Source organism: Engraulis encrasicolus, chromosome 14 (assembly GCF_034702125.1).
Source record: "Engraulis encrasicolus isolate BLACKSEA-1 chromosome 14, IST_EnEncr_1.0, whole genome shotgun sequence".
Lineage (NCBI taxonomy): Eukaryota > Metazoa > Chordata > Actinopteri > Clupeiformes > Engraulidae > Engraulis > Engraulis encrasicolus.
Window position 1 is genome coordinate 32,319,628 of NC_085870.1, and position 25,938 is coordinate 32,345,565.

The 25,938-nt window shown below is 43.1% G+C and overlaps 2 protein-coding genes across 4 annotated transcripts in view; both read right to left on the minus strand.

Moving 5' to 3' along the window:
* gnai2b (guanine nucleotide binding protein (G protein), alpha inhibiting activity polypeptide 2b) overlaps nucleotides 1–19,035 on the minus strand; it is a 68,614-nt gene extending 49,579 nt beyond the window's left edge. The window contains exon 1 of the mRNA XM_063215440.1: nucleotides 18,287–19,035. Coding sequence (XP_063071510.1) covers nucleotides 18,287–18,404 — 118 coding nt within the window. The 5' untranslated portion in view covers nucleotides 18,405–19,035. The remainder of the gene's footprint in view (nucleotides 1–18,286) is intronic.
* Nucleotides 19,036–21,497: 2,462 nt separating this feature from the next.
* The window catches only part of slc38a3b (solute carrier family 38 member 3b), a 52,253-nt gene continuing 47,812 nt past the window's right edge, over nucleotides 21,498–25,938 (minus strand). For all 3 annotated transcript variants that reach the window (XM_063215443.1, XM_063215442.1, XM_063215441.1), the window contains one exon: nucleotides 21,498–25,702. In XM_063215443.1, the coding sequence (XP_063071513.1) occupies nucleotides 25,598–25,702 (105 nt within the window). In that variant the 3' untranslated portion in view covers nucleotides 21,498–25,597. The remainder of the gene's footprint in view (nucleotides 25,703–25,938) is intronic.

Genomic DNA, 25,938 nt, shown 5'->3' on the forward strand with positions numbered 1-25,938 from the left:
TGCATTCAGTGAATTTCACTTAGTCACTTCATGTTCCTCAAGACACATCCAAACAAAAATACAAGTTTTGCAGTGCATGTGCACTCAGTGAGTCTCTCTTTCAGCAGTACGTCAAGCAGCTCTGACCTGCGACAGGCCATACTATTGATGGAATACACACATTTGGCAAAAGCTGTTGGCATTTTCACATTCGGCTAAACTGAATTGATAGTCTTCCACAGGCAATAACAATTCAGTATTCTAATGACGGTCATATAATCCAACTGTGACTGAATGGTCCTCCGCTGTCTGAATTTTGAAGACAGAATGTACACGCTGCATATTGCAATGAAAAAAATGATTGAGCAAAGTGAAAGGGAAGGTCAACCAGGGGTGCCAACGGTGTGTGTGTGTGTGTGTGGGGGGGGGGGGGGGGGGGTTGACAGTTGTCCCAGGCCCAGAGAGAAAGGGGACCCAAAATTGGGTTCTCATATACATTGTATCTACTAGGCTGGGGGGCCCTTTCAGATAACTTTGTCCTGGGCCCGGACAAAGCTGTCAGTGGCCCTGAGGTCAACTACATTAAGTGACAAAGGTCTTGTCTGTTCTCATAACACATCTACATCTGAGCTGCCAGGTTCCTTTACAGCAGTCAGCAACCTTTTTTGAACAAGCACCCCCTTGACCTTATCATAAGCCTCCCAACGCCCCCTTGACCTCATCATAAGCCTGCAAATGCCCCCCTTAGTATTTAAAAACACCCTAATGCCCCCCAATGGCAACTAAGCACAGCCCCCTCTCAGCTGTATCCTTCTCAACGCCCCCCTAAGGCTCTGTGACGCCCCCTGGGAGACTATAGAGCCTCCGTTAAGAAACACTACTTTATAGTGTGGACATCAGGCAGCTGGAGATCATGTGCAATGAGACATCTGTTGGGCATCTGGTGCCATGCCAGAGAAATGTGTCCATAACAAATAACACAGAAAATAACAGGAGCACTGCGAGATACTTTTCATCTGTGTGTATGATGATCTTTTAATCCTTTTGTATCTTTGTTGGACATTAGTAAAGGAAATTGGTCAGAGAGAGCAATAGGCTACAGTTGGGAGGTGACGGGACCTGGCCCAGGATGGGACAGAACCTGATGGGCATTGGGGACTTGGACACTTCTCGGCAGCTCCACCACATGCATGCGCATCTGACGGACGTACGGACGGATGGACTGACAGATAGATAAGTAAGTAAGTAAGTATGCCCTTTATTACACATGGATTTCCCTACAGCAGGATAATAAAGGGCATACTTACTTACTAACCTATCTGTCCGTCCGTCCGTCCGTCCTTCAATCCATCCATACATCCATCCATCCATCAGATGAAGCAGTGGCTGGCTGGCTGGTTGGGTGCAGGTGTGTTGGTGTGGTCGATGTCGTTCCTCCTGGAGAGGGGGGGCCTCAGCTGGCGGTGCTGTAGCGTGGAGCCCTGCTGTGCACTGTGGACAATTAAACGCCAGCTCCCCCGCCGCGCGAATCAGACAGTCAATACCGCCCCTGGGTGCTTCCTTTAATCAGCGTTTAGATAGCAGGGAACACAGGCAGGCAGGCAGGCGTTTCAAACTGGCGGCCCTGAGTGCTACTGTTGTAATTATTGCGATGGGGGTTTGGACGCTCTGAGGTGTGAAAAGAGACTTTATTGTTTTGCTCCATTTTCCTGTTGTTTACTTGCGCTCACACCAATGTGTGGAACAGTCCCATTGGGGGTGTGGCAGAGCATGAAAAACAGCGGCTTTTCCTGAAACCAAAAGCCTAATCCTAGACTGCCGGAATCTGCCAAATTGGAGTCTATGTGAGAATTTGTGAAAGTGCAGGGGCTACAAAAAGGAAAGTTGATGCTTTGCTTTTTGAGTATCTACAATACAATCTTCATGAACGTAAAATGTACACCGGCTCTGAAATATCATGTAACCAAGCCTTAAATCCAACGTCTGCACATTACCAATGCTCTGTGTGAACAAGTCATGTCAACAGTGAGTAGGGAGCTCCGGACAGAGCTGACAGATAGAGGAGGCCACTAGTTATTCACCTACGCATCAGATATGGAGGAACTGACCCACGATCATCTACGCTTCCAAGCCCATTATTACCCCACTTGGCCACAGCTGCATGACTAGAACTACATCATTTGAGCTGCAACTGGAGTTCTGTTGTAGTCCGTTTTTGTAGGTCACCAGGTCTGGGATAACAACCACTTGGGTTTGATGATAGCATCTGGCAGTAAGGATCAACTTGATGCCAGATACTTGTCCCAGCTGAATATAATTAGGACATCTCTTCAGCTACTTAATTATTTCAGTAACCAGCATCGTCAGCGGCACAAGGAGAAGCAGGTAACAGTGGAATATAGGCACTGTAGTGGATTACAGATTAAATTAGCTTTTTGTTAATGGCAACTTATCTATTACGCATTTTCACACAGTCAATAAGATATCACTCCAACCTTCCGATTTCAAAAACGAATCCTTAAACATTAGGCCACGAATGTAGCTGTAAGGTGCCACATTGGAAACCTTTAAAAAAGAGACAAATTAAATGCATGAATGAAGACCAAACATTCTGAGTATCACATAGTCAAGAATGTTAGCATACCACTCCACTCTTCATCCTCATGCCAACTACCATCACCTGGTAAGGATGCCAACGCTTATTCATTTCAATGCCAACTGGCAGTCTTCAGCAGCTGGCATGCGATCAGTGTCCTGATTACCAATGCCCAATGCGGCGATAGTGATGTTAGTGGTTTTGACTTGGCACTGCTTCACCAGGCTTCGGAGGGGTGGGCTGTGATTGGGAGTGTAAATCAAACCCTCCATGACGATATGATATGGTATCGATTTGATAATTTTCGATACTTCAGAATGCCCCACCATACGATACAATTCAATTCGATTAGATTTTTTACAATTACTTTTCCACTTCTATTACGTTATGGAGCAAGGGCATTGGACAGGGGCCAGCGATTCGATTTTTATCTATACTTAAAATTCCTCACGATATGATACGCTTTGATTAAATCGTTGGCCGTAGGATCGATGCATCGATACATTTCGATTATTATTTACACCACTAGCTGTGATTGGGGTAGCGGGACCCCTTTGTCCAGAAGGACGGTCAGTAAATCTGAATAATAGTCGGGCCTGATCTTCTGGTGAAGCAGAGGAAGTTCGTTTCAGTGTGTGCACAAATATGCATGGTCCCTATTATTGTGCTGTTTGTTACACTAGCTCGAACACTAAACAATCTAAATGGGCCAGTGATCGCTGACCTGAAAATCTCCCCGACCAACCGCATTGAGATAACAGCCTACAGTCATCTCTTTATGCGCTGTGCAGCTACAGTATGGCCTGGGAAGCTGACAGGGGGGGGGACAAAGGGGACAGTTGTCCCAGGCCCAGGGAGAGAGGAGAGAGGAGCAGAATTTGGTCCTCAGTAGTACATTGCATGTATTGGGTTTGGGGGGGGGGGCTTCAGAAGACATTGTCCTAGGCCTGGCCAAAGTCATCCGCGGTCCTGAGCATGGCTACTCTGTCACAGACCAGTGTCCAGCAACGCTTCAGCATCGTGCACTACTGGGTACAGGCACACAGTCACTCTCTTCCTCCGTCTGGTCTGATCTTCCTGGAAACCAAACGGAGACAACCTGGCCTTGCTTGAACCTTGAAGAGGACAGGAGCAGGAGTGCACCGCTCTCTTCTCTTCTCTTCTCCCGCAGGTCGCCATAGCTACGCCACCACAGAAAGCCTCTCTGACCAATGACGCGCAAGAGAGTGAGTTGGGAGCTTACATAATATGGTTGTGTGTGCACGCTTGCATACACACATGAGCACACAAACACATAAACACACACACACGCACAAAAATGCATGTGCGCGCACACACACACACACACACACACACACACACACACACACACATACACACACACACACACACACTTACATTTATTTACGCACGCACGCACGCACGCGATTGAGTACAGATTCTAAGACACAATAGGATTTTTTGGTTCACACCAACACTCTTGAGTGTGTGTGTGTGTGCACATGTGTCCTGGTGCTGGCTTCGCTTGCTACGCCCACTCACATCACTAGGCAGGGGGTCGATAAAGCTACAGCAGCAAGGTAGACAGGCACACGGAGCAAAACAGTTCACAGAAACACACCCATGCAACACACTACCAAGAAACTACTCCACTCTATCAAGAACCCCTTTCAAGCACACAGGGGATCGATAATAGTGCTGTTAGGTGATTAGGAAAATCGAATTAATTACAGAGTTTGTAATTAATTATTATAAATAATCACATTTAAATCAAGAATGATTTTAATGCTTATGAACTGGGGCAACTGATTAGTGTGCGTCATAAAGATTATGTGTCCATTTCCCCCCACAACATTGTCTCAAAAAGACACATGGAGATCCCAAAATGTTTTTAAGGAAATTCCAAAGTCCAAAGAGAGGGAAAGAGAATTGCGTATGTGTTTGTGGGCGAGTGAGATAGAGAGGCTGTGTATTAGCGTGCACTTGTTGAATACTCTGACTGAACATCTTTTTTAAATGCGAGTAGTGAGTAAGGGAATGAAATTTTCAGCTCAAAGCTTTTCATGTGGCAGTTAACAGTAAAACTTAATTTTAATGGGGCTTTAATTACAGTGTACTTACTCATTAGGTACAGTGTAATAACGCTGTAATAACATGTAAGTACAACTGCAGTGCATGTTATTACATCATAGTACATGTTATGTATCAACATACCATAATGACAGTGATGACCATAAAGGACTAATAAGTGGTTTTATAACACTTTGGGAAGTGTCCATCAGAATGCAGGCAAGGGCATTGGGGCAAATTTGTGAACAGAATTACCTTTGCTGTACAAGTGAATATGATCAGTCCATTAGCCTAATCATTGGCTACTTCACACTTCTCCCTCTCGGCATTCAGTAATGACAAAATACTGCCGATAATTTCAGACAGGTACTAACTTTGATGTTTCTAGGAAATATTGGCTCAGCAATACACAACATGACAGATGGGAAGATTAAGTTAATTAAATCTCATTTCGTCAGCTACAGGCATGGCCTTGGATGCTACCTGTGCCTACTGTAAGTTACGTCAATGCTGCATAGATGCAGCCAACCCTTCAAAATAGATAGTATTCTAAACACAAATTAATTTGTATTGTAGTTTTGCTTATGATGCGCTTTTTATGACAGGAAGAACCCAGTCATGACACTGCAGTACTATTGCTTTGCCTTGCCTTGCCTTGCATTTTCAGCATTGAGGAAAATAAATGTGCCAGTATATCATCAGATTTCCAGTGGTATTACTAGAGACAACTGATAGGGAGGAGAGGTAAAAGTTATGAGCTCCCATGCATGAGCTGGGATGCCACTTTAGTAGACAAGCAGAGGTTTAGAAATAATAAGAGTCCAGTGTGAAAAGTGAAGTCCATTTAGGTGACGGAAATGGATACCTCTTTGTCATGTTGGTGACGTGTACTGTGATTTGTTTTGATTCCATTGAGAGTCTTTGGTATTCCCACTTGCCATTCAAGGAGAGTGCGCTGGGAAGACACACGTGTATCTTAAACATTTCTGTGTGTCATTTACATAAATGCAGAGTTGATGACATCGTATTCTGTTACCTATATTCAGCATTCAGAGACTTATATCCAAAGTGACTTGTGTAACTTATGAAGCGTCCAGCTGGCATCATGCTACCATCAAGACTGGCTGCTGCAACTGCAGTACATGAGCAGGAAGTCTGTAGTTCAAAGGAAAGGCTTACAGAAAAGGTACAACCTCAGGAAAAGCCGCCTTTCAGTTCTCATTTCTGAGGTCAACCACCTACTATAGGAGCACAACAAACAACGATAGACCCAAACGATCTTCTGCAATATAGTCATTTCAGTCATCCACTGAGCACAAGTACGAGGAAGTAGAAAGAAAGGAGGCTGTCAGATGCTTGTGTAGGCTCACTGAAGACAGTCCCTGTGTCTCAATCCACGCACTTGTGCACTTTGGGCACTGTGTTTCAGTGCTAAGGGCGCTCACACTGAACATTTCGGTCGAGCCAGTGCACTGAAAGTGCCAGGAGGATCCTCTAACAATGGCAGAAAAACGCAGTGCTTGAATGATGGACACTGCACGCACTAAACAGCCGCCATGTTGACAATGACACGGAGGAAATGTGGCATTCAGTTCAGTAGAAGAGTTTGGTCAACAGTCTCCTAATTCTGTAAGTAATGTTGATGGGACAACCAACCTTTTCATGCCAACCCAAGTATTGTATGTGTGATTGTTGCCCTTTGGGGTGAAGGAAGTGTAAATACAAGCACCAGACACCAGTTCATTGTAAACAGTAGCCAACCAATATTTTGGGGAGCTAACGCTATGCTCAGCCGTCACTTCCAGCGAGGGCACAGTGCTCAGATTTTTCCACAACACTATGCACTGAAGACCTCAGTGCACTGTGTGCACTGTATGTCAGTGCACTGACACAAGTGCGTGGATTGAGACACAGGGAGTCACTGTTTCTCAATGTGAAGTGTTCTAGCCTTGCTAGGACGTGAAGCACCAATTGATTGGATACTCTTTGGTGAAGTCCGCGGAGTATCCAATCACTAGGCGTTTCACATCCTAGCAAGGCAAGAACACTTCACATTGAGAAACAGTGAGTGACACCACAAGGCACCAATTGGAAGGAACAGCTTAGTCTACAGTGAGGTACTGTGCTAGCCAGGCTGCGCCCTCCTAGTGACGCAACACCTTCGGCGGCGTAACATACGTCAGAGAAAATAGAGGCCTGATTGGTGTAGACTCCTGCACATCACGCACAGCCTCGACCAATAGCAAATGGAGGGAGGCGGGACAACCATGCTGCTTGGAAACATTTATTGTTATGCTCGGGGTCAGACTCAGATCGAATCTCGATTGCAAGTCTATGATAATCAGGCAAGTACTGTGCCACTACCGCACCTTCTACCTGCACTAAACACATACACACACATACACACACACACACACACACACACACACACACACACACACTGCTGCTGGTGTACTTGACAGACCTTTTTTAATATTTATTTTCTTCAAAATGCTACTATTACCATGTCAGAACGCTATAAAGGACTTTTTTAGGAAAAGCACAAAAGCACAACAGATACCTCTTAATGTATGTCCTCTACAAGTCTTCAGTTGTCCAGTCTTGCACTTTAAATGTCTGTATGAGCACTGTCTATGTCCATACTGTCTTAAGTCCATGTATAAGTACTGTCTATGTCTATACTGTCTATGTCCTTACCTAGATTAGTCTATGTCTGTATGGGAAAGCAAGAAATGTAATTTCAAATTCTTTGTATGACCAGTGCATGTAAAGAAATTGACAATAAAACCTACTTGACTTGACTACTGCAACACTGAGCACTCGCCTTGTCAATCTAATGTCAGAGGTGCAGACAGACTCCCTCTCTCTCGCCGTGGAGACACTGTACATAAACACATTAACGTCCCCACTCAAAATGACTGTTGTGGCAATTCCTCTTGTGCTGATGAGTTCAAGCAACACATCACAACAACCTTGGGATGCATAATAACAGGACCGTGGGATGGTCTGATAAGCATGCAGGTCCACAGCAAATGTAATTTGGATAATGGACTCCGGGGAAGGTATTTTACAGCCATTGAGGTGTAATCAACAGACACAGTAGGACACAAGAATTATCTGCCAATGTTAGTAATATTCATTGACTGCATGTTGGTGAGGGGAGGGGAGGAAATGCATGTGTGTGTGTGTGAGTGGGGGCATTTTCACGGATGTAGGCCATCTTTTCCTTATTTAGTCCATATCTACTGTGTGCCTACATGTTGCTTGTTTCTTTTCCACATTTTGCCATGTCTTGTTTGTTGTTTTGGCATACTTATGCCCCATGTAATCATTGCCTTGCATTGCCCAACACCAATTTCTCTCTTCCAATGTCTCTTTCATACAGACAATAAAAATCTTATCTTATCTCTTGCTTCTCAAAGAGAGAAACAAAGGTTGACACAAAGTGTGCACACTGTGCCTGGTGATTCATATTTCGATGGATTACAAAAGGCTTCTTGTGTTTTATCTTGTTAAGTTACTTATGACACAGCAATTGATGCCCTAGGAAGCAAGTTAGCTGGCGGTGTACGGTTAACCAAACAGATAGCCTTGTCAATTCAAGTCCATAATGTGTTTAGTAGAGATTTTGTCTATCAGCAGCCAGTTCTGCCTGTAAGCCTTCTTCCGGTGGCCAGCAGGCTCCCAGAGGTGCGGCTCCTCAGGACCTTCTGCCCCATTCAACGCCTACGCTGTTGTGGTGTCTTTGTGTTGTGTTGTCTTTAAATGTGCTGATCTGCTGAGGTTTTTAAAACGTATGCCTCCATATTGTGTAATTTGAAGGCGTGAGACTTTTTGCCTCTCCTCTCCCCATGTTGTTACTATGCTTTCTTACTGCCGTCGGTCAACCTCCCTGGTCCATGTCTACCCTCACCCTCCCTTCCCTTGTCTTACTGTATTCCTATACCTATGTAATGTACAGACAGGTTGACAGGTGTTCTTATAGGTGCTGCTCTGCAGCGACTGCACCCTGTGTGGTGAGAACCAATTTCCCCTTGTGGACAATAAATGCTACTACTATTACTACTACTACTACTACTATTAGCCTCCCAAAAGCCTCAGGTGATGACATCTCTGTGGTCTTCATTCCATATCTAGCCATAACTCACACAGTTTGCCATGGTACTTGTCTCAGTCACATGCCCCATGCAAAACACCCAAGCAACACACATGGAAGAGGCTTCAGTCTTGTGTGGTAAGAATACCATCTCATAATTCTAAACCACATAAAATCAATCAAAAGTGCCGGTAACAATGACTTTACGGGACAGAGAAATAAAATGTTATTTACTGGACCTAGTCTGGGAGGAATGCTAATGTTGGAAATCTGACAATATATTCTGGGCCAATGCCATGTTGTAAAAGTCATGGCATACCAATGTCGGTGCTGCAATCCATTTCTATAGTCGTTTTTTTTTACAGCCTCAAGTGAAGAAAGTAGTGTGTACAATAACTACCTCCACACACAAGAGCAAGGGAAACAGAGACAGATGTGTAGACAGGCTCTCCTTCAAGATGCAGTACACATCAACACAAAGTCAAACACACAAACGAAAGACAAAAAATACCCTCAAATGGCTAAGGAATAGCAGAGCAGTGGTCAGCCATCAGTCCCACACCCAATACTCACCTGCATGGTTGCTGCTAGGGGAAAGGTGTTACAGATTCTAAGGGCCCCAGCACTGACACCACTGACAGGGGGCCTTGGGGGCGGGGGGGGGGGGGGGGGCAAAATTCAAATCATTCATGGGGCCCAAAATGTCTGACAGCGCCCCTGCTCACCCGTCTCCACACCACCATCTTATCTACCTACCCAGCCAGTCCAGAGAAACACAGAGCTGAGAGATCGTACATCAGTTCCACCTCCACCCCACCACTACAGGACACGCCCCCATCCACAGGGACACAACTCCAGACAAAATATAGCACCCCTGTTGGCCAGAGAATAGCCGAGCTGTGGTTGTACAGTGCATTAGTTCTACACCCAGAACTCCTCCGCCACCCCACACACGTCCTCTACAGCAGTGGTTCCCAACCTTTTTCGTCTCACGTACCCCCTAAACCTTTTTGTTGTGACATGAGTACCCCCTCATTCATGCTCTAGATCTCTTCCTCTATCCTCGATCAATGTGACTATGCCCCATATATTTGCTATTATTACATTTTCACAAGTACCCCCTCCAGTGTGCTCGCGTACCCCTAGTGGTACACGTACCCCTGGTTGGGAAACACTGCTCTACAGGACACAGGCCCCTCCCTCCACAGGGAGACACCTCTAACACATCAGTCCAACACCCGCTGCTCTCCCGACGTCAATCCAACCACCATCCCACACCTCTATTTTCTTCTCCTCTCCTCTCCTCTCCTCTCCTCTCCTCTCCTCTCCTCTCCTCTCCTCTCCTCTCCTGCTAGCTAGCCTAGGGAATATCATAGCTATGGGCATCCAGCTCACACATCAGTCCCACACATACTGCTCTCCCGACATCAACCCAACCACCATGCCACACCACCCTGGCTAGCAAAGAGAATAGCATAGGTGTGGTCGTACATCAGTCCGACAGCCTGTGCTCTCTCGTAAGTAACCACCACCCAAACCACCTCTCCCCCGCCATTGGCAACAGAGCTTTGGTCATGGTACTACATCCAGGGAAGCTGACAAGGGGGGACAAAGGGGTCAGTTGTCCCAGGCCCAGGGTGATTGGGGGGCCATAATGGGTCTTCATTACATTTAATGTATTGGGAGGGGGGCCCTTTCAGAGAACTTTGTCCTGGGCCCAGCCAAAGCTGTCAACGGCTCTGCTACATCACACACTGATGTCCCACACCCCTCCTCTCCACCCTTCTGAGTGCTGCTGGGACACTCTTGACATTTCATGGCTCCAAGGTAACTGCCAGGCGGCCAGACAGACAGAAGAGCGCGGTGGTGAAGGGGGGGGCGAGGGAAAACAAGTGAGAGGTTGATGTGTGAAAAGCAGAGTAGAAAAAAACATGTGGAATAGAGGCTGGTGTGGCACAGTGTGTGGCATGGAACACTTCTGCAAAGAAACAAAAACACACAGCAAAAATTCCATCACTGCGTAAGTAATGGCAATATATATTTGCTACAGGATTTGCACAAACAAGACTCTCGTTTGAGAGGAGTACAATTCAACACTAAGAGTCACACTTCAGAAGAAGTTAAATTGACTCTCTACGTGTTGACTGCAAATGCTGCAAAATGTACTGTGCACTCAACTGTCTGCACAGCCAGAAGCCAAGTTCTAGTCGTGCCTCCATCTTGGGCCACATCAAGGATTAAACCCTCCCGACTAACTGACATTCATGAAACTTCAGTCTCTAGAACATCCCACCACCTCCTCAAAGACATTTTGCGTCAGCACACACAGCTGTTAAACCGAAAACAGAGGCCTGCAGGAAGAGAAGTCAAGGTAGAAGAGGTGGAGGTAGAGGTGGAGGAGAAAGAGAAGGAGGAGGTGGAGGAGAAGGAGGAGGTGGAGGTGGAGGTGGAGGTGGAGGTGGAGGAGAAGAATGGGAGGAGGAAGTGTCGGAGTAGTAGCAGGTAGTATTAGGAGTAGTATCATGGGCTGTTGTGCCATGCTGTCTGCCCCGTAAAACGTCTGCAATCTGCTCTCTGAATTAACTGTCAAAATGACTCAATTGCTGAGGGGGCTTTCTGCCTGCCAAATGTGCTGACTGACAGACTAAGTGACTAGGGGGGAGCTGAGGATCCCTTTTGCACACGAGAAACTGACTGCGCTGACGGTCTGATGGCTGTGTGGAAGAGGTTGTGAAACTCACTCGGCACATTAAGAGCAACCGTTAAAGCAAAGGTCAAATTTTAGTTTCAGTCCTTTAAATGGGGCTATGCACTACAAAACGTGGCTTTGCTGTAGAATATTAGTTGGCTTGATCTTGTCTATTAGCAGTCATTCTCTTGCTTGCTCGCACGCACGCATGTGCACGTGCATGCACTGCACATGCACTGCACACGCACACGCATGTCAGATAAGCGGTTTGCTGACAGTTAAAGTGCCCACTTAAAACTACATAATGTGAACATGTCCAGGTGGGTGGAATTTCAATTAGACAGCACACAACGGGTTTAAATAAATTAGTTTCTTCCCTGACTCTACATTTTGCAACATCTCCTTTGTCAGTAACCGGATCCGACACGATGACTTCATCCATCTGCTCAGTTACAACAACAGCAGCAAAGCTGATATGGTCATTGTGCTCCATCAATGAGCCTCTCTCCATTTCCAAACATTGAAGTTAGCCCTCGGGTGGAAAGCCATAAAGATTGCCATCTCCCGCTCACAAAATGACTCGGCCTTGAATGGGGCCAAATAAAGTGCTGATAAAAATCGCAGCAAGTGAATCAGTGTGCGTCTGTGTGTGTCTTGGCAGTGTCTTGACAGTCGAATGTTGACATGTCGATCTTTCATTCCTATTGGTGGGTGAAATTGAATGCATCAGGTCATTGGTTGTGGGTGTGGGTGTGGCCATGTAAGATGGCGGAGGGCTGGACTATCAGTCAGGTGTAGATGACTGACAGACCACAGGTGTGATTGCCGTGCAGGTAGCCACAGGTGTGATTTGTTTGCAGGTAGCCGCAGCCACCTGAAGAGTTCAACACATCTGGATCATATGCCTGATAAACCACTTTCTGGCCTCGACATGTCAGTGCACCCACACTCGACACATTTATTACAACCATACCCAGCCTAAAGAATCTCTCTCTCTCACTCACACTCACACACACAGTGTATGTGTGTCAACTATTTTACCCCACTTCTGCCAAAAGAACAGTTTGTTAATTTAAGAAATATTCTCTTCCAATCTTCAAGACCCTGAAGCAATCACTCATCAATCATAATGGCATACTACATGCTGCTTTCAAATGCCTTTAAAAAAAAATGGGTCAATGATCTGTGTGTGGTCACGTCAGGAATCAAAAGATTGATGTCACTGATTGGGTGGTAGGGTGCATACATATGCCAATCTTACGTAGGAGAGTGTATGGGGGTTCTGTGTATTTTTGAGTAGCTGTAGACAACTATTTCTGAGCGCTGGAAAGTGAGTGCGCAAGTGCATGTGTGGACTTGTTTGTGTGCAAGAGAGAGTGTGTGTGTGCGTGTCTCTTCTCCCATACCCCCTGCTAAACCAGTCCAGCTCCAAACTCTCCCATCTTGCCGAGCTCAGCTTCAGCATACTACTAGCCAGCCTGTGATATAATCACTGCCTCCAGCCACAAGGCAGACAAAAACCATACAGTATATTCCCTACTAAAAGCAAGCCCCCTTTCCTCATTTTATTCCAATTACCCAGATATAACCATAAGCAGACACTGCACTTTTCACTGCATGTTTTGAGATGTATACACATCATGTCTTTCAGAGCAACTGTTGACAAGACACAGCTGATGGGTCAAAGATGTCCAAAATGATATTGTCCTTCAGTGTAACGGATACCTTCTGCTGACTGTAACTGTAAAAAACATGACTTTTTATTTATTTATTTTTTCCAGTGAATTCATGAAAGCCTGGCTGTCATCCATTCACTTGAAACAATTTAAAAATCATGTTTTCTTACAGTTACAGTCAGCAGAAGGTATCCGTTACACTGAAGGACAATTTCATTTTGGACGTCTTTGGCCCTAATTAGGCACAGAATGAAAGAGTGTTGTTGCCTCAAATGCTCGTTAGTTTTCCTCCATCCTTCCCCTTGCCAAACAAGTATGGCCAATCTGTGCCTCAAGCCTGAGGGAAGGCAAGTGCAGGCACGACGAGCGGCAAGAATTCCTGGCAAAATGACACTCGAAATCTGCAAAAAAAAATTGACTCATGTTCAACAGCTCGAAACACTGCAAGTGCTCAGTCATAGTGGTAGTCCAAGTTCTTAAAACATGTTGGATGAATCATGTCAACACTGACATGAATGAGAACTCTGAAACTATCTGCTGGACTTCTTTAGACAGCCATGTTAGCATGCTACAGCAACATTCTTTGCGACCACAGGCAACAGCTTTCCTGACCAGACTCTTGAACCCAAAAATCTGCCAGCTCATGCCTAGCACGCCTCCACAACCACCTCATAATCACGGCGGCGATGATGTCACTCTTGCCAACCAGCGATCCACCCATCTGCTCGGCAGACTGGCTGTTACTGGGACTGGGAAGGAGAGCACTCTGGTAACCCACTGCCTTCTTCTATTCCAGATCACGCCTGCCCACGCCAGGCCCTCAAAGCCCTGAGTAAAGAAGCGGTTCCATTTTTCAAGCAATCTGCTCAAACTCTAACCAAAGATAGATTTTAAGTTACGAGCACACGACTACAACGCACCATGTCATCAATCCTGTCCTGGACTATTTGACCTTGTTCTTTGTGGTCCCAGGCTCCAGAAGGTGAAATCAAGATGTTAACTGTGCCGTTTTAATGCTATTACTGTAGCACAAATAAACAAATGTACAAACAAGGTAGTTCGAGTTATTCAACAAAAAGTGCTTATTAAAGCCAGAGTTACGACCATGTTATTTGGAATAGTGATTGTAACTATGCTGTAGGTTCTGAATGTCAGAATGTCATATTATGGCACACTCCAAATGGGATTGTAGCAGAGAGGAGTCTTCACTCAGAGTTCATTAACTACTTTCAGGGTGCTGTCCCAAATGAAAACAAATTTAAAAAAATGATAAAAAAGAAAGACATTAAACAAAAAAGGGTGCACCTTGCATGTGAAAGTGTTTTTTATTCGCGCACAGAGACACTCAAAATGGGACAATGTTGGCAGCAACTCCTGTGTGTGCTAGCAGCAATGGGAGGCAGTGTTACCCCGTTAACAAGTGATATTAACACTTTCACACACTTCTCACCTGCCTTCTCAGCAAGCCGTTCTTGATCCTGTAACCTGCTGCAGAGTGTGAAATGTGCTTCTAAAATTAATAACATCGACTCGCGCACAGGAAATATCCATTTCTTAACACTGATGGTTTTTAAAGTACCACGTAATCATGCAGTCAGTTGGGCATTAATGACTAATCGAGTGGCCCTGTTGAATGCTTCTAAATTATCGCTCTCAGGCCCATTGTGGCGGACATGTTAATTAATCCTTTGCTTTCAGGGTGACAGCCTTTAGCCCACGAGAGCTACAGTTTTTTTAGTAGGCTAGAGAACTCGCTCATTTCGGATGATGAAGAGTCAGAGTGAGGTTGATCAAATAGATCACATATGCACTCAAATCAATCAAATCCCTCTAATAGGCACATTACGCAGCACTGCACATAATCCATAACCTGCACGATAACATCTTTTTCATGCTTCAAAGCCATTTTGGCATCTTTAAATTGAATGTCTTCACCCCGTAGGCAAAATGTCACTGCTTTTTTTCACAAAATAAAAGCTAGGATAAATCAAGTCAGTTCTACAAAGAATAATATGTTTCCCTCCCCAAAAATGGTCCTATGTAAATAAATGCCCATATGGTAGTGTTTTTCTTCTCTTTGCTCTCTGACAGACTCGTGGGAACATGAGGCTGGGTCAAACGGGAATAAAAAAGCTCATCGGTCACCCAGATCTGGCTGATTCTCACCAACACTACCTGATAAACATACAGTATACAAACAATTTTACAACTATATATTCATGCCTACCGTACATTTTCTATCAAGAGATACACATGGGTGGTTGACGTTTAAGGGCGTAACGCAAAAAAAAAAAAAGTTTTTCAAATTCCTGAAAAAAATTATGGATAAAAATTGGGAAAAAATTAGAAAAAAATAAAGCACTTAGTGGTCTGTGGAATTTCACCTTATTTTTGCCATTTTTGGGAAAATGTGTCCTGCATCAACACATAGCATAGGCATGTCACAACGCAGGAAAATGGAGTCACACCACAGGGAATTCACTGCATTATGGCCATTTTAATCCTTTTGTATACATGACTGACATCTGAGCTCATGCTAACTTGATAATGATATTGTGTTTAATCTTAATATGTGTTTTCATTAATAAAAAAAAACTTTTTTTTCCTCCTATAAGAGCAGTCACACCACAGGACACCATAAAATGAACCTAAGCATTGCGTGACAGAAAGATTGCAATATGAAGACATATTAAGAGGTTAAGAGTCACCTTAAACTTCCACAGCACTCTCCAATAACTGAGGTACTGACTGGTTAGGAGCCAGTCTTTAAGACCCTTGTAGTTGGCCTTGCAGCTGCCCATTCACAAACATTGACATACATGTCACCCCACAGGACGCAATTTGTGTTACGAAATTGAACTTGTAGTTAATATTACTGAGTTTTTTCCACATTCCTCTTAATCCAAAATTAAGATTTATGCAATCATGCCAAATGCTTCATACATTATTCAAAATGTTGTTGGTTAATTTATATATATATTATTATATATTGTTTCATTAATGTTACAGTCACACCGCAGGAAATTTGACATATAAACCTTTACATAAATCTTAACAAAAATGTTTCTTCTCATCTAAGACTAATATGAAACATAATGTACCACATCTTCTTTCATTGACATTTGTTTTTTAAAGGAAAATAACAGTTTTGTAGGTTTTTAACCAATGTTACGAAAAAACAAGGCGTCACGTCTCCCACCCACATACAGAATCTTCCTCTTTTCAAAGGCTTTGTAAGGATTTATCAAACAAAAATCCACAAAAAGCACATAAAAGGGTTGGATTAATGACCAAATGGCCGAATTTCCCTAACACCCATCACAGCAATGTAATTCCCCTAATATACCAAGTATAGTGTATGCTATGCCACACCCCCAAATAGGGTGCAAAACCATATATTGGCTAGGTAAACCTCTTCCTTTATCTGTCCCCAAACACACCAAAAAACATATCAGGACATAAAACACACTATCATCACACAACTCTATGAAATCCTCAGCCACTTGAGCAAACACAGCGTCATTTGACAGCAACCATAAATAATTACTTAAGAGGCAGAAAATAGAAAGCAGCGTGAGAGTGTGTTTCTGTACACTGGTGTACGCTGGAACTCCTCTGTCGTTTGTGCGGAACCGGCCATGTGTATGTAACTGGAAAACACCTTCCTGTGGCTTGACTTTTGCTGTGACACTCGGATGCTGTGGCAGGGCTCAGGGTGTGCCTAGCTGATGCCCATCCATTTCCTTTACACACAAAGTAGGTCACCGTAATGGTTACATGGCATAGGCATAAGGAACGGTCTTGTGCTCTGCAATATACTATCTTACTACTGCTTTTTATTACTGCTGCTGATAACTGATCTGCCTTGACTGCATCACAATGTACACAATACGTAATAAGTGTAGCTTTATTTTGCTACTTGTTTGTGGATACTGTAATGGTTAAGTATAATGTTGCTTGTTGTGCCAGGGCACTTAGTAAAATAGGTCGGAATAGCCCTGCTTATATTTACTACATTTTGTAGAGAAATCAATTAATTGGAAACTGGGTGGGAAAAACGCTGATTCATAAAGAAGAGCACCAATTGCTGCACTCGTCCTTGATGCAAGAGGGCTACAGTTATGTAGGGCATACTTAATCATTTCTTCAAAACAATCAACTGACTCTTTGGGTTACACTTTGGGTTGTCATTTCCAGCATTCAAGATAAGAGCTTGCTTATCATAGTCATAAACCATAGAAATATCTTGCATGGCCGACACTCAAACATGTGACCTATGAAGTGTGATCTTAAAATAAGTGGGTTTTTTTCTCTTTTCCTTTTTACCAGATGCTGTGGTGGTCTGGTCACATCTCTGGAATGTCCAAAGTGTAGTCTATGTTTTAGGTCTGACACATAATAGGACGTCACCTTTCACCCTAATCCTACACTTACACCAAATACCAATTTGGGTTGTGCAGTAGGCCTTGTGGAGTAGACTTGGAAGAAGTGCGTTTTCATTGCTAGAGCACATTGAGCTACATTTTATGTATGAATATGTGTGTTTCACAAATAAATTATCATACTATAATTAACAGATTTGTAAACAAAACGTCCCCGTTAAAACTAAGAGAAACCTGACTTTCACGCCACCACCGGCAAACAAACTGCCTCTAACGCACGCGCCGTTCTGACATGAATTTCTTTTTGAGAGAGAGAGAGAGAGAGAGAGAGAGAGAGAGAGAGAGAGAGAGAGAGAGAGAGAGAGAGAGAGAGAGAGAGAGAGAGAGAGACCACAGAACGCGGAATTGGTCGCAGCGTGATCTAACCAGAAAGTTCCCCAAAAAGTTATCCTATCTGAGAATCACGAATTCATTACACCAACCAACTGCTGTAGGCTAATGAGGCATTCGTTTAGGTCTGAATGACCACAAGCCCATGGCCACTTTTGGTTTATTCAAGACGTCACCATGCATTCATTATTAAGAACTAGGCTTGATGTATCACGGCGCTCAAGTAGTAGGCCTATGAAATATTTTTGTAACATAATATCTACATGGACATTGCTCCATCCATTGCAACTATCTACACACAGAGAAATGACAGCTGCGCACAGCCAGGCAGCAAGGCACATTGCAGCGTGGCTAGCAGAAACGCACCATCATAACATTCCGACAGTCCGTTCATTTGACAAGACATACCTAACAAGAGCAGTTTCACCTCCCTCGCAGCCTTCTCTCCGTCTTCTCGGAGGTTCTTGTCGATCATTTTAGATCGCTCCATAGCCGCCTTGTCTTCGGCACTCGACGTGCAACCCATGGTTCCTCAACGAATACAGGAGCGCACACCTGAGAACCTTGCGCAATTGAAAAGAAGGTACCAAAACACTCTCCTATGATGGACTGCAACTGCTGGATTTCCACTTCTTACTGGACACAGAGTTCTCGATTCACACAATGTAGCCGAAGCTACGAATGAAGTCAGGACAATAAAAGTAAGGTTAAAATACAGCTGCGTAATCCGTCATAAATCCTACTTCTCCATTGACTCTAACGAGCGGTCCATATGCCACCTAGTAATCAATTAATAGATAAAACCCCATTCAGACCACTCCAGTTGTCTGTTGACCTCAGGTAACTAATGGTGGAGCATGCCTCTGGTCATTCACTCTAGCATACCATCCAGGTAATACCTAGATTTCCCAAATGCGACCCGTGAGATGACTAGAAGCTCAGCGTGCGATACGCAGACAATATAGCGCGTCGACTGGAATCCAGCTGCGGTTTGACATCGGTGTGTGAATGTTGATTAGAGCCACTGGCACGCTGCTCTGAAGGACCGTCTTCTTTCCGGTTCAAATCCCCACTTTGAACACATGCGTTTCTGGTTGATTTGACACTGCTTGATTATGTGTACTGCTCCTCGTCGCCACGCCCGCTGTCCGCAAGAAGTTGGCTCATAAACACAACAGAGCACTTCGTGTTGAAGATACACGGGGTTTTATGAGCAGGCAGTCACGCTGCTACAGAATTGTGGGAAATGTAGTAGGCCTATTTAAATACGAATTTTCATAGTCAGACTTATTTAATGCTGTCAAATCTAAGAAAATGAACAGCTGTATTCTAGATGCAGTACACTACTGATTAGATTGAATGTGATGTACTGAGTGCAGCTTGGTAATCAACGGGTTGACCTGAAAAGAGCCGTATGTATCCATTCAAGTGATGGCAGGCTACTGTAACTTTGTAGGAATAGAGTAAGGCCTCCCCCTAGTGTCCACACAGCCAAGGCCTGGAAACGTGTCAGCTCTACACTACTGAGCGAGTGCAATTAATTCCTTCATTAGATAACCATTACATGTCATTGTGTCCACAAGGCCCTTATATGCAGCAAGCATAGTAGTGTTTACTGAAATTATTAGATTGATTAATAATTGATCATTGATCATTGATAATTAGATTGATTAATGGTCATAGTCTGCGCCAGGGCCGTCGTTAGGCCTATTTTAGGGGGGCTTTAGCCCCCCTTACATTAGAATTAGCCCCCCCTTTAACGATTTTGCAAATAATAATAATAATAATAATATATATATATATATATACTTTTTTTACATTTTTCCAAAAACAAATGCAGTGGTGCACTGAATACGAATCTGAATACAAGTTCATGTTTGCTTATTTATTGTTTAATGCCACTTATATCCTACTGCACAGCAATAAAAGCAGGGTGCACAGCAATATGTTATGCGGGGGGGATGGGGGGACAGGTAGAGGATTGTGCTTTGTGACCAACACCTCGAGAAAAGTGTAATTACTTACACGGATGAAATCTTCCGATCCAAAGTACCAATTTTCACTCACAATACCTGTGTAATAAATCCATTTGACATTGTCTTGAAATTATAGTTGAGCTTTAATATTTGTCTTAACAGTTTGAAAACACACATGGACTGATTAAAATAGCTACTAATGGAGTAAAAATGACCTAATATCTGCCGGGGATGCATAGTTTTCCAAGTAAGGAACCTGTTTGAATGAATCGCTTCCTGACCACTGCTTCTCCTGGAGACGCGCAGTTAGTGACTCCTTAAAGTTCCTAGTCCTTGTGTAAATTATGCTCTCTGCATTTTTATCCAATTATTTTAACTTCCGTACATAAAGTAATCAGTTGAAACATTTTAAAATGTTTTGTTTAGCTTACATATAAGGAATATTCATTAAAAATTCAAACAAAAATTCACTGTAACTAGTGTTTAAAAATCGCTATGGTGCTCTTAAAATATTTCTTCAAGAAGACGCTTTTGCACACCTCTGTAGGTGGGCAGGTGCGTAGGATATTATCCCAGTGGGGTTGTCATAAGTGTAAAGAAATCCTGCACACTGTCCATTCCACCAACAAACTTTAATACAACATGAAGAAGGTCGGATGACCGAAACAATGTATTAAAGTTTGTTGGTGGAATGGACAGTGTGCGGGATTTCTTTGCTCTTAAAATAATGAATTTATAGACAAAACCTTAGCAGGTGAGCTGAAAAAAAACTCTTCCTCTGGGGCTAAGCCCCCTCTGTCTCTCAAACCTAGTGACGGGACTGGTCTGCGCCTTTGGACTTGGTGCCTGGTGGGTGGTAATAACTCATTGTACTCATTGTAAGCTCATAATATAAGACTTTTTTTATCATTACAGGCCTACATCAGCCTACATTACAGGCCTACAGGAGAAACAAGAGTCAATAAGTAAAGGTAGGAAGAATCACAAGGGGAAAAGGTAGGTTTTTTTAAAAACAAATACATTTGTTTTTATTGTCAAACTAAAACTGCTATTTACACTATACAAGCTAAATAGTCATGAAATATAGAAGCTGGTAGTTTTTATATACATGGACATAATTCACGTTTGCCACAGAGGGCGCCCAAAGACCCGCAAACAAAAATCTAAACTCTTTTCAGAAATGATTTCTTTGACATCAACTATCAACTATCATGTTTGTATACATACACAAGGTCACTGAGAAGGGAAACAATAAAAGAGAAAATTCATGTTTGTGAACGCATTAAATCATCTGTGTTCTAAACAGGAGATTGTGAATAAGAGGGAGAGTGAAGTAAAAATGAAGGCAGATTGTAGTTTTGTAAGGTTTTTGGCACCAATATATTCTTCTTTATAAAAAGCAGTTACTACTGCAGTGAGGTAATGGCTGAAGGTCCACGTCACGTTACTTTTCGGTTTGAATTAAGAAGACAACAGCCACAGTGGAGCAGCTGAAGTGAGCAGCAGTGAGACACAAAAATACCAAAAGAAACGACAACAAACAAAAACAAAACATTACTGTACAACAATCAAATATCCAAATAGTGTGACACACTGACAAGAATTTTGACTGATACACAATTTTCTTTTTTTTTTCTGTAAAATCGACATTATGCCAAAGGCACAACACATGTCAAGGCACAACACATGACACTGATATAAGGTCTTTAGAACTGAAAAGCGCACTCACAGCACTGGACAGCACATGCTGGCATTGTGCGAGTCAATCTCAGACATCAAAACTTGACAGTGACAAAAGATTTTAGTACTGAGAGAGGACATACATTTCATCACTACCTTTTCCTTCAGTGCTGATGGACTCTCTATATTAGAAACAATACGTTATTTATGATGATGAACCACAGCCACTGCCAATGTCCCCTTGGGGATTAATAAAGTCTGTCTCTCTCTCGACATTGTTAGGTCAGCAGCACATTATACACGGTATGTAATAATACTACATATTACAATTCTCTACAGAAATAATGTAGTTTAGAGCATGTAGTGACCATTACCCTTGCAAGGGATGTACACCTTTTGATTTTTTTTTGTTTCCTCACAAATAGTGTTGTTGAAAACCACACACAGCACTGTGCACTGAGGTGCGTGATGTTAGTGTACTTTACACAGACAATGTACATGACTTCAACAAAAGGTGACATGATATTAGCGTTGGTTGTCTGCTTCTAGACAGTAGACACGCGTGTTAATATTTCAGCATGCCCATCTGGTGAGCGTTGGTGGCAGCAGCTCTGATGTGTCATAACTGTCACCTGAAACAATAGTGCGACAGGCGAGCCTGTCTGCGCTGGATTGTGTTAAATAATTCAGTCGCATGTTCTCAGGTAATACTGTTTGTCTGTCTGGCCAGTTGTGGATGTGGTCTATCATGGCAGCCAGCCAGAGTTGTCTGTAAGGTTGATTTAAAGAGACTGGCCTGTCTTGAGGCAACACTATTCGATATTTCACAAACGAAGATCTGACAGACTAAGGCCGTATGAAATGCCGGACACTAACAATTATTTAAAAGTCGAATGCCTTGCAAAAGTCCAAAATCGACAGCAAGATTGGAATTGTGTTGCATGCTAGAATATATTGCATGTGAGGCATCAGACCATATCTACAAGCTTTGTGATCTGCAAGGATGAATTCGTAACGTAAAGTTTTTCCTATTCAGAGGTGCAGTTTTTAAGAAGTGAAAATGTACAAAAGATGACCTAAAATGAAGTGTAAATATGAAATAAAGCAAAGCAAATACGAAGAAAAAAATATACTTTTGGCTCAAATAAGTGCTCGAACATTGCTGTAACAAGCTTGTGGGCAGCTGTTACACATGAGCAAGTCATTGTAAGTGCGGATATACAGTATGTAGGGTGAATATGTTTAACAGTTATCTTCACTGCACCTAGCACTGTACTGGTAGCTGGTGCGCCGTAGTGCAGTGTGCTCTTGTGGTGCCAACACAGTACACCTTTGGAACCCCAGTCTGTATCCAGGCCAGGGAAGGGTAATACCAGAGATTCTTTAAGTATAGAGATATGCCAACATAATAGGTTTCTATGGGCACCTAACATGACCAGGTTCCGGTCTGCCTAAAGGGGCGTGTCATAATGCTCCTAGCATTGAATAGAACAGTCCTCAGGTCTGCCTAATAATAGAACCCGGAAACAATGGGCCAATGGAACCTCTCTGTCTCTACTCTCTCTGATAATACGGTGTTCAGACGGGGACATACAGGAAGTAAACAAAAAATACTACAGCGCACTGACATCAATTACTGCTCCACTTCTAACACAACTGGACAAACAACTGCCTTATATAACAACACAAATCACACTTGTCTGTCTGTCTGCTCATGGGTTACAGGAAAACAAAAAAATAACAATTCAGAGCATGACACTGCTTCCCAAAACAATCCAATTACCAGTGTGACTGTGGGTTAAGTGTGGGTATAATGGACCTCATCTTGCGCAGTCCAAACGCAGTCTCGACCCCACAACCTCACAACAAACTCTGGTGTAGGAGGAGGGCGCGCTGCCAAGTCAGCTAAAAGCCTGGATACTAGCTCAGCCAGTGCCTGTAACTGTATTAGATGGCAGGAGGGAGGTCTACTTAAGTTACCCACTAGCACCTCTTTTAAGAGTGGCAGAATTTAGAGTATGCCACGTCTTCTCAACACTTCCACTGCACTAATATCCTATTGCCAGCTGGTTTGTTTCGAGTGTGGGCATAGGCCTCTGCAAGCTGGCATCAGTTTCACGTGTGCCTCTTTAGCGTGGCAGGGGCAGGAAAGGCCACGTGCTGTACCAGTTGAATATGTCTGCTGGCAACAGCCCTCTACAGCATACATTTTGTAGAGTTAATTCAACACTTAGAGGGACACCCATAGTGTTGCTCTCGAAGGGTGCACTACGTATGTATTCTGAGTAGCCTATCTCTATGACTACACTGTAAGTCTATACTGTCACTGCATTTTGTTAGGTGTTATGTGGCAACTTGAGACAAATTTCCTTTTGGGGACCACTAAACCAATCTTGAATCTTGAATCTTGAATCTCAGTGTTGAAGTAACACTACAAATCTCCTAAGTATCAGGAGAGGCTCCTTCAGTGATCCAAAGACAATACATTGTAAACTACCACATTCAAACACACAACAAAGAAGCCCTTAGGGGGCAGTAGTGAGCCATCCTGAAGCTAAGCCCCTTTTTTTGTCCTGCAAAACTTCAAAAAGCTGAGACTGCTGATTTGCACATAGTAACTCCTGAATCATTGTGTCTCTAGTCTAATATACAAAACAGGCACTGGAATAAAGAATCAAGTACCTGGTAATAATAATAATAATAATATATTGGATTACTCACACGGTTTGCTAAAATGTGTATGTCTGGAAAAAAATAATTAAAAATGCTTCATACATATTAAAATAAATAGATATTATGTTTTTTGGATGTTTTCATTATTTTTTCAAGAACCTCTCCTGAATAACAATAATAATAATAATAATAATAATAATAATAATCTATTCGGCATGTACAGAGAAGTCGGGAGTCTATCGAGCCCAACTTTGATCTGTGATCTAATATGTGGTTTACAGCAGGCTTTGGCACTTCACACAACAGCAGCACAAACCCTGCTACTCCACTCAAAATCAGAGTCGGGGAAATACTTCTGACGACTGACCATCTCCCTTTTCTTTTTCTACAGACATTCACCTTAAAAATCACATTAGCGTATCATTCTAATAAAAAGGCAAATAACATCAAAAAGGCAACGTGAGCGCCTGTCTGCATGTGTGTGCGTATATACATATAGATAAGTACCTAACACTACATATGTACATACACGCACATAATATCAAGTGTTTCCCTACTGAAAAAAAGTGTACAAAATACCTTTAAACATACTGCTGTGCTGTGTGTATGTATGTATGTATGGGGCGTGACTAGGGATGGCAGGGTGAGGTATGTAGGAAGAGATAAATTCTGGTTGACACTAAGGACATTCTGTAGTTGGAGAAAAATAAACGCGTCCGATTTTGGATACACCTTTCTTTGCCTCTTCAACACATGTTGTTGTGAGTGAACAATTGAGAATTGGGGAATTATTGTATTATCTGATTCTGCAGTACATAAGAGTAGTTTCAATATCCTGGTATAAGGAAGAATTTACGGCCATTGGACAGATGTTATTTATAATAATAATAATAGTTGCCGGTTCTTTCCTAACTTTTTGTGCTAGTTTGTTTGTCAGTCAATGTTGAATAACACAGTGACTTTTTGGGTGTGATACAATACTTACAAAATCAATATAAAACAAAATTGATCAAATTGATAATAGAAGAATAAAAGCAGATTTTCTTCCTTTTTAAAAAAAGGCCCAGGTCCACTGGATTGAACCCAGGGCTTTCTCATTAGACTGATATGTTTTTGGTTTGTTAAAGAGAACTTTTGTACATAAAAAAAACCATCAAAAGTCTTTTTCACTGTCCCGCATCCCGGATACCCTACTGATGGACTTTCACCCTCACCTTGACTAGCCACCACACACACACACACACACACACACACACACACACACACACACACACACACACACACACACACACACACACACACACACACACACACACACACACACACACACACTTATTCTTACATTCTCACAAGTACACATCACACACACCGTCTACGGTGAGGGCCCCCCCTAGTGTCCACCCAAGCCACTGCTGCTGCCTGTTGTCCAATCGATGATGATGAAACTCAAACTCATCACCATGAAGACCAGACCAAGAACAACAAAGCACACGGCCTGCGAGAGAGAGAGAGAGAGAGAGAGAGAGAGAGAGAGAGAGAGAGCGAGAGAGAGATGTAAGTCGACACAACAGAGAAAAACAATTCGAAGTCGCTTGCATTAAGGCCGTTTTATGAGGCAGCGATATCATTTTCATGATATGCAGCTTCCCATGAAATATGACATGTTTGGTAAGGGAATCTTAGAAATTACATTTGCAATACAATGAAGTTATATTTCAGGGGACCTAGAGA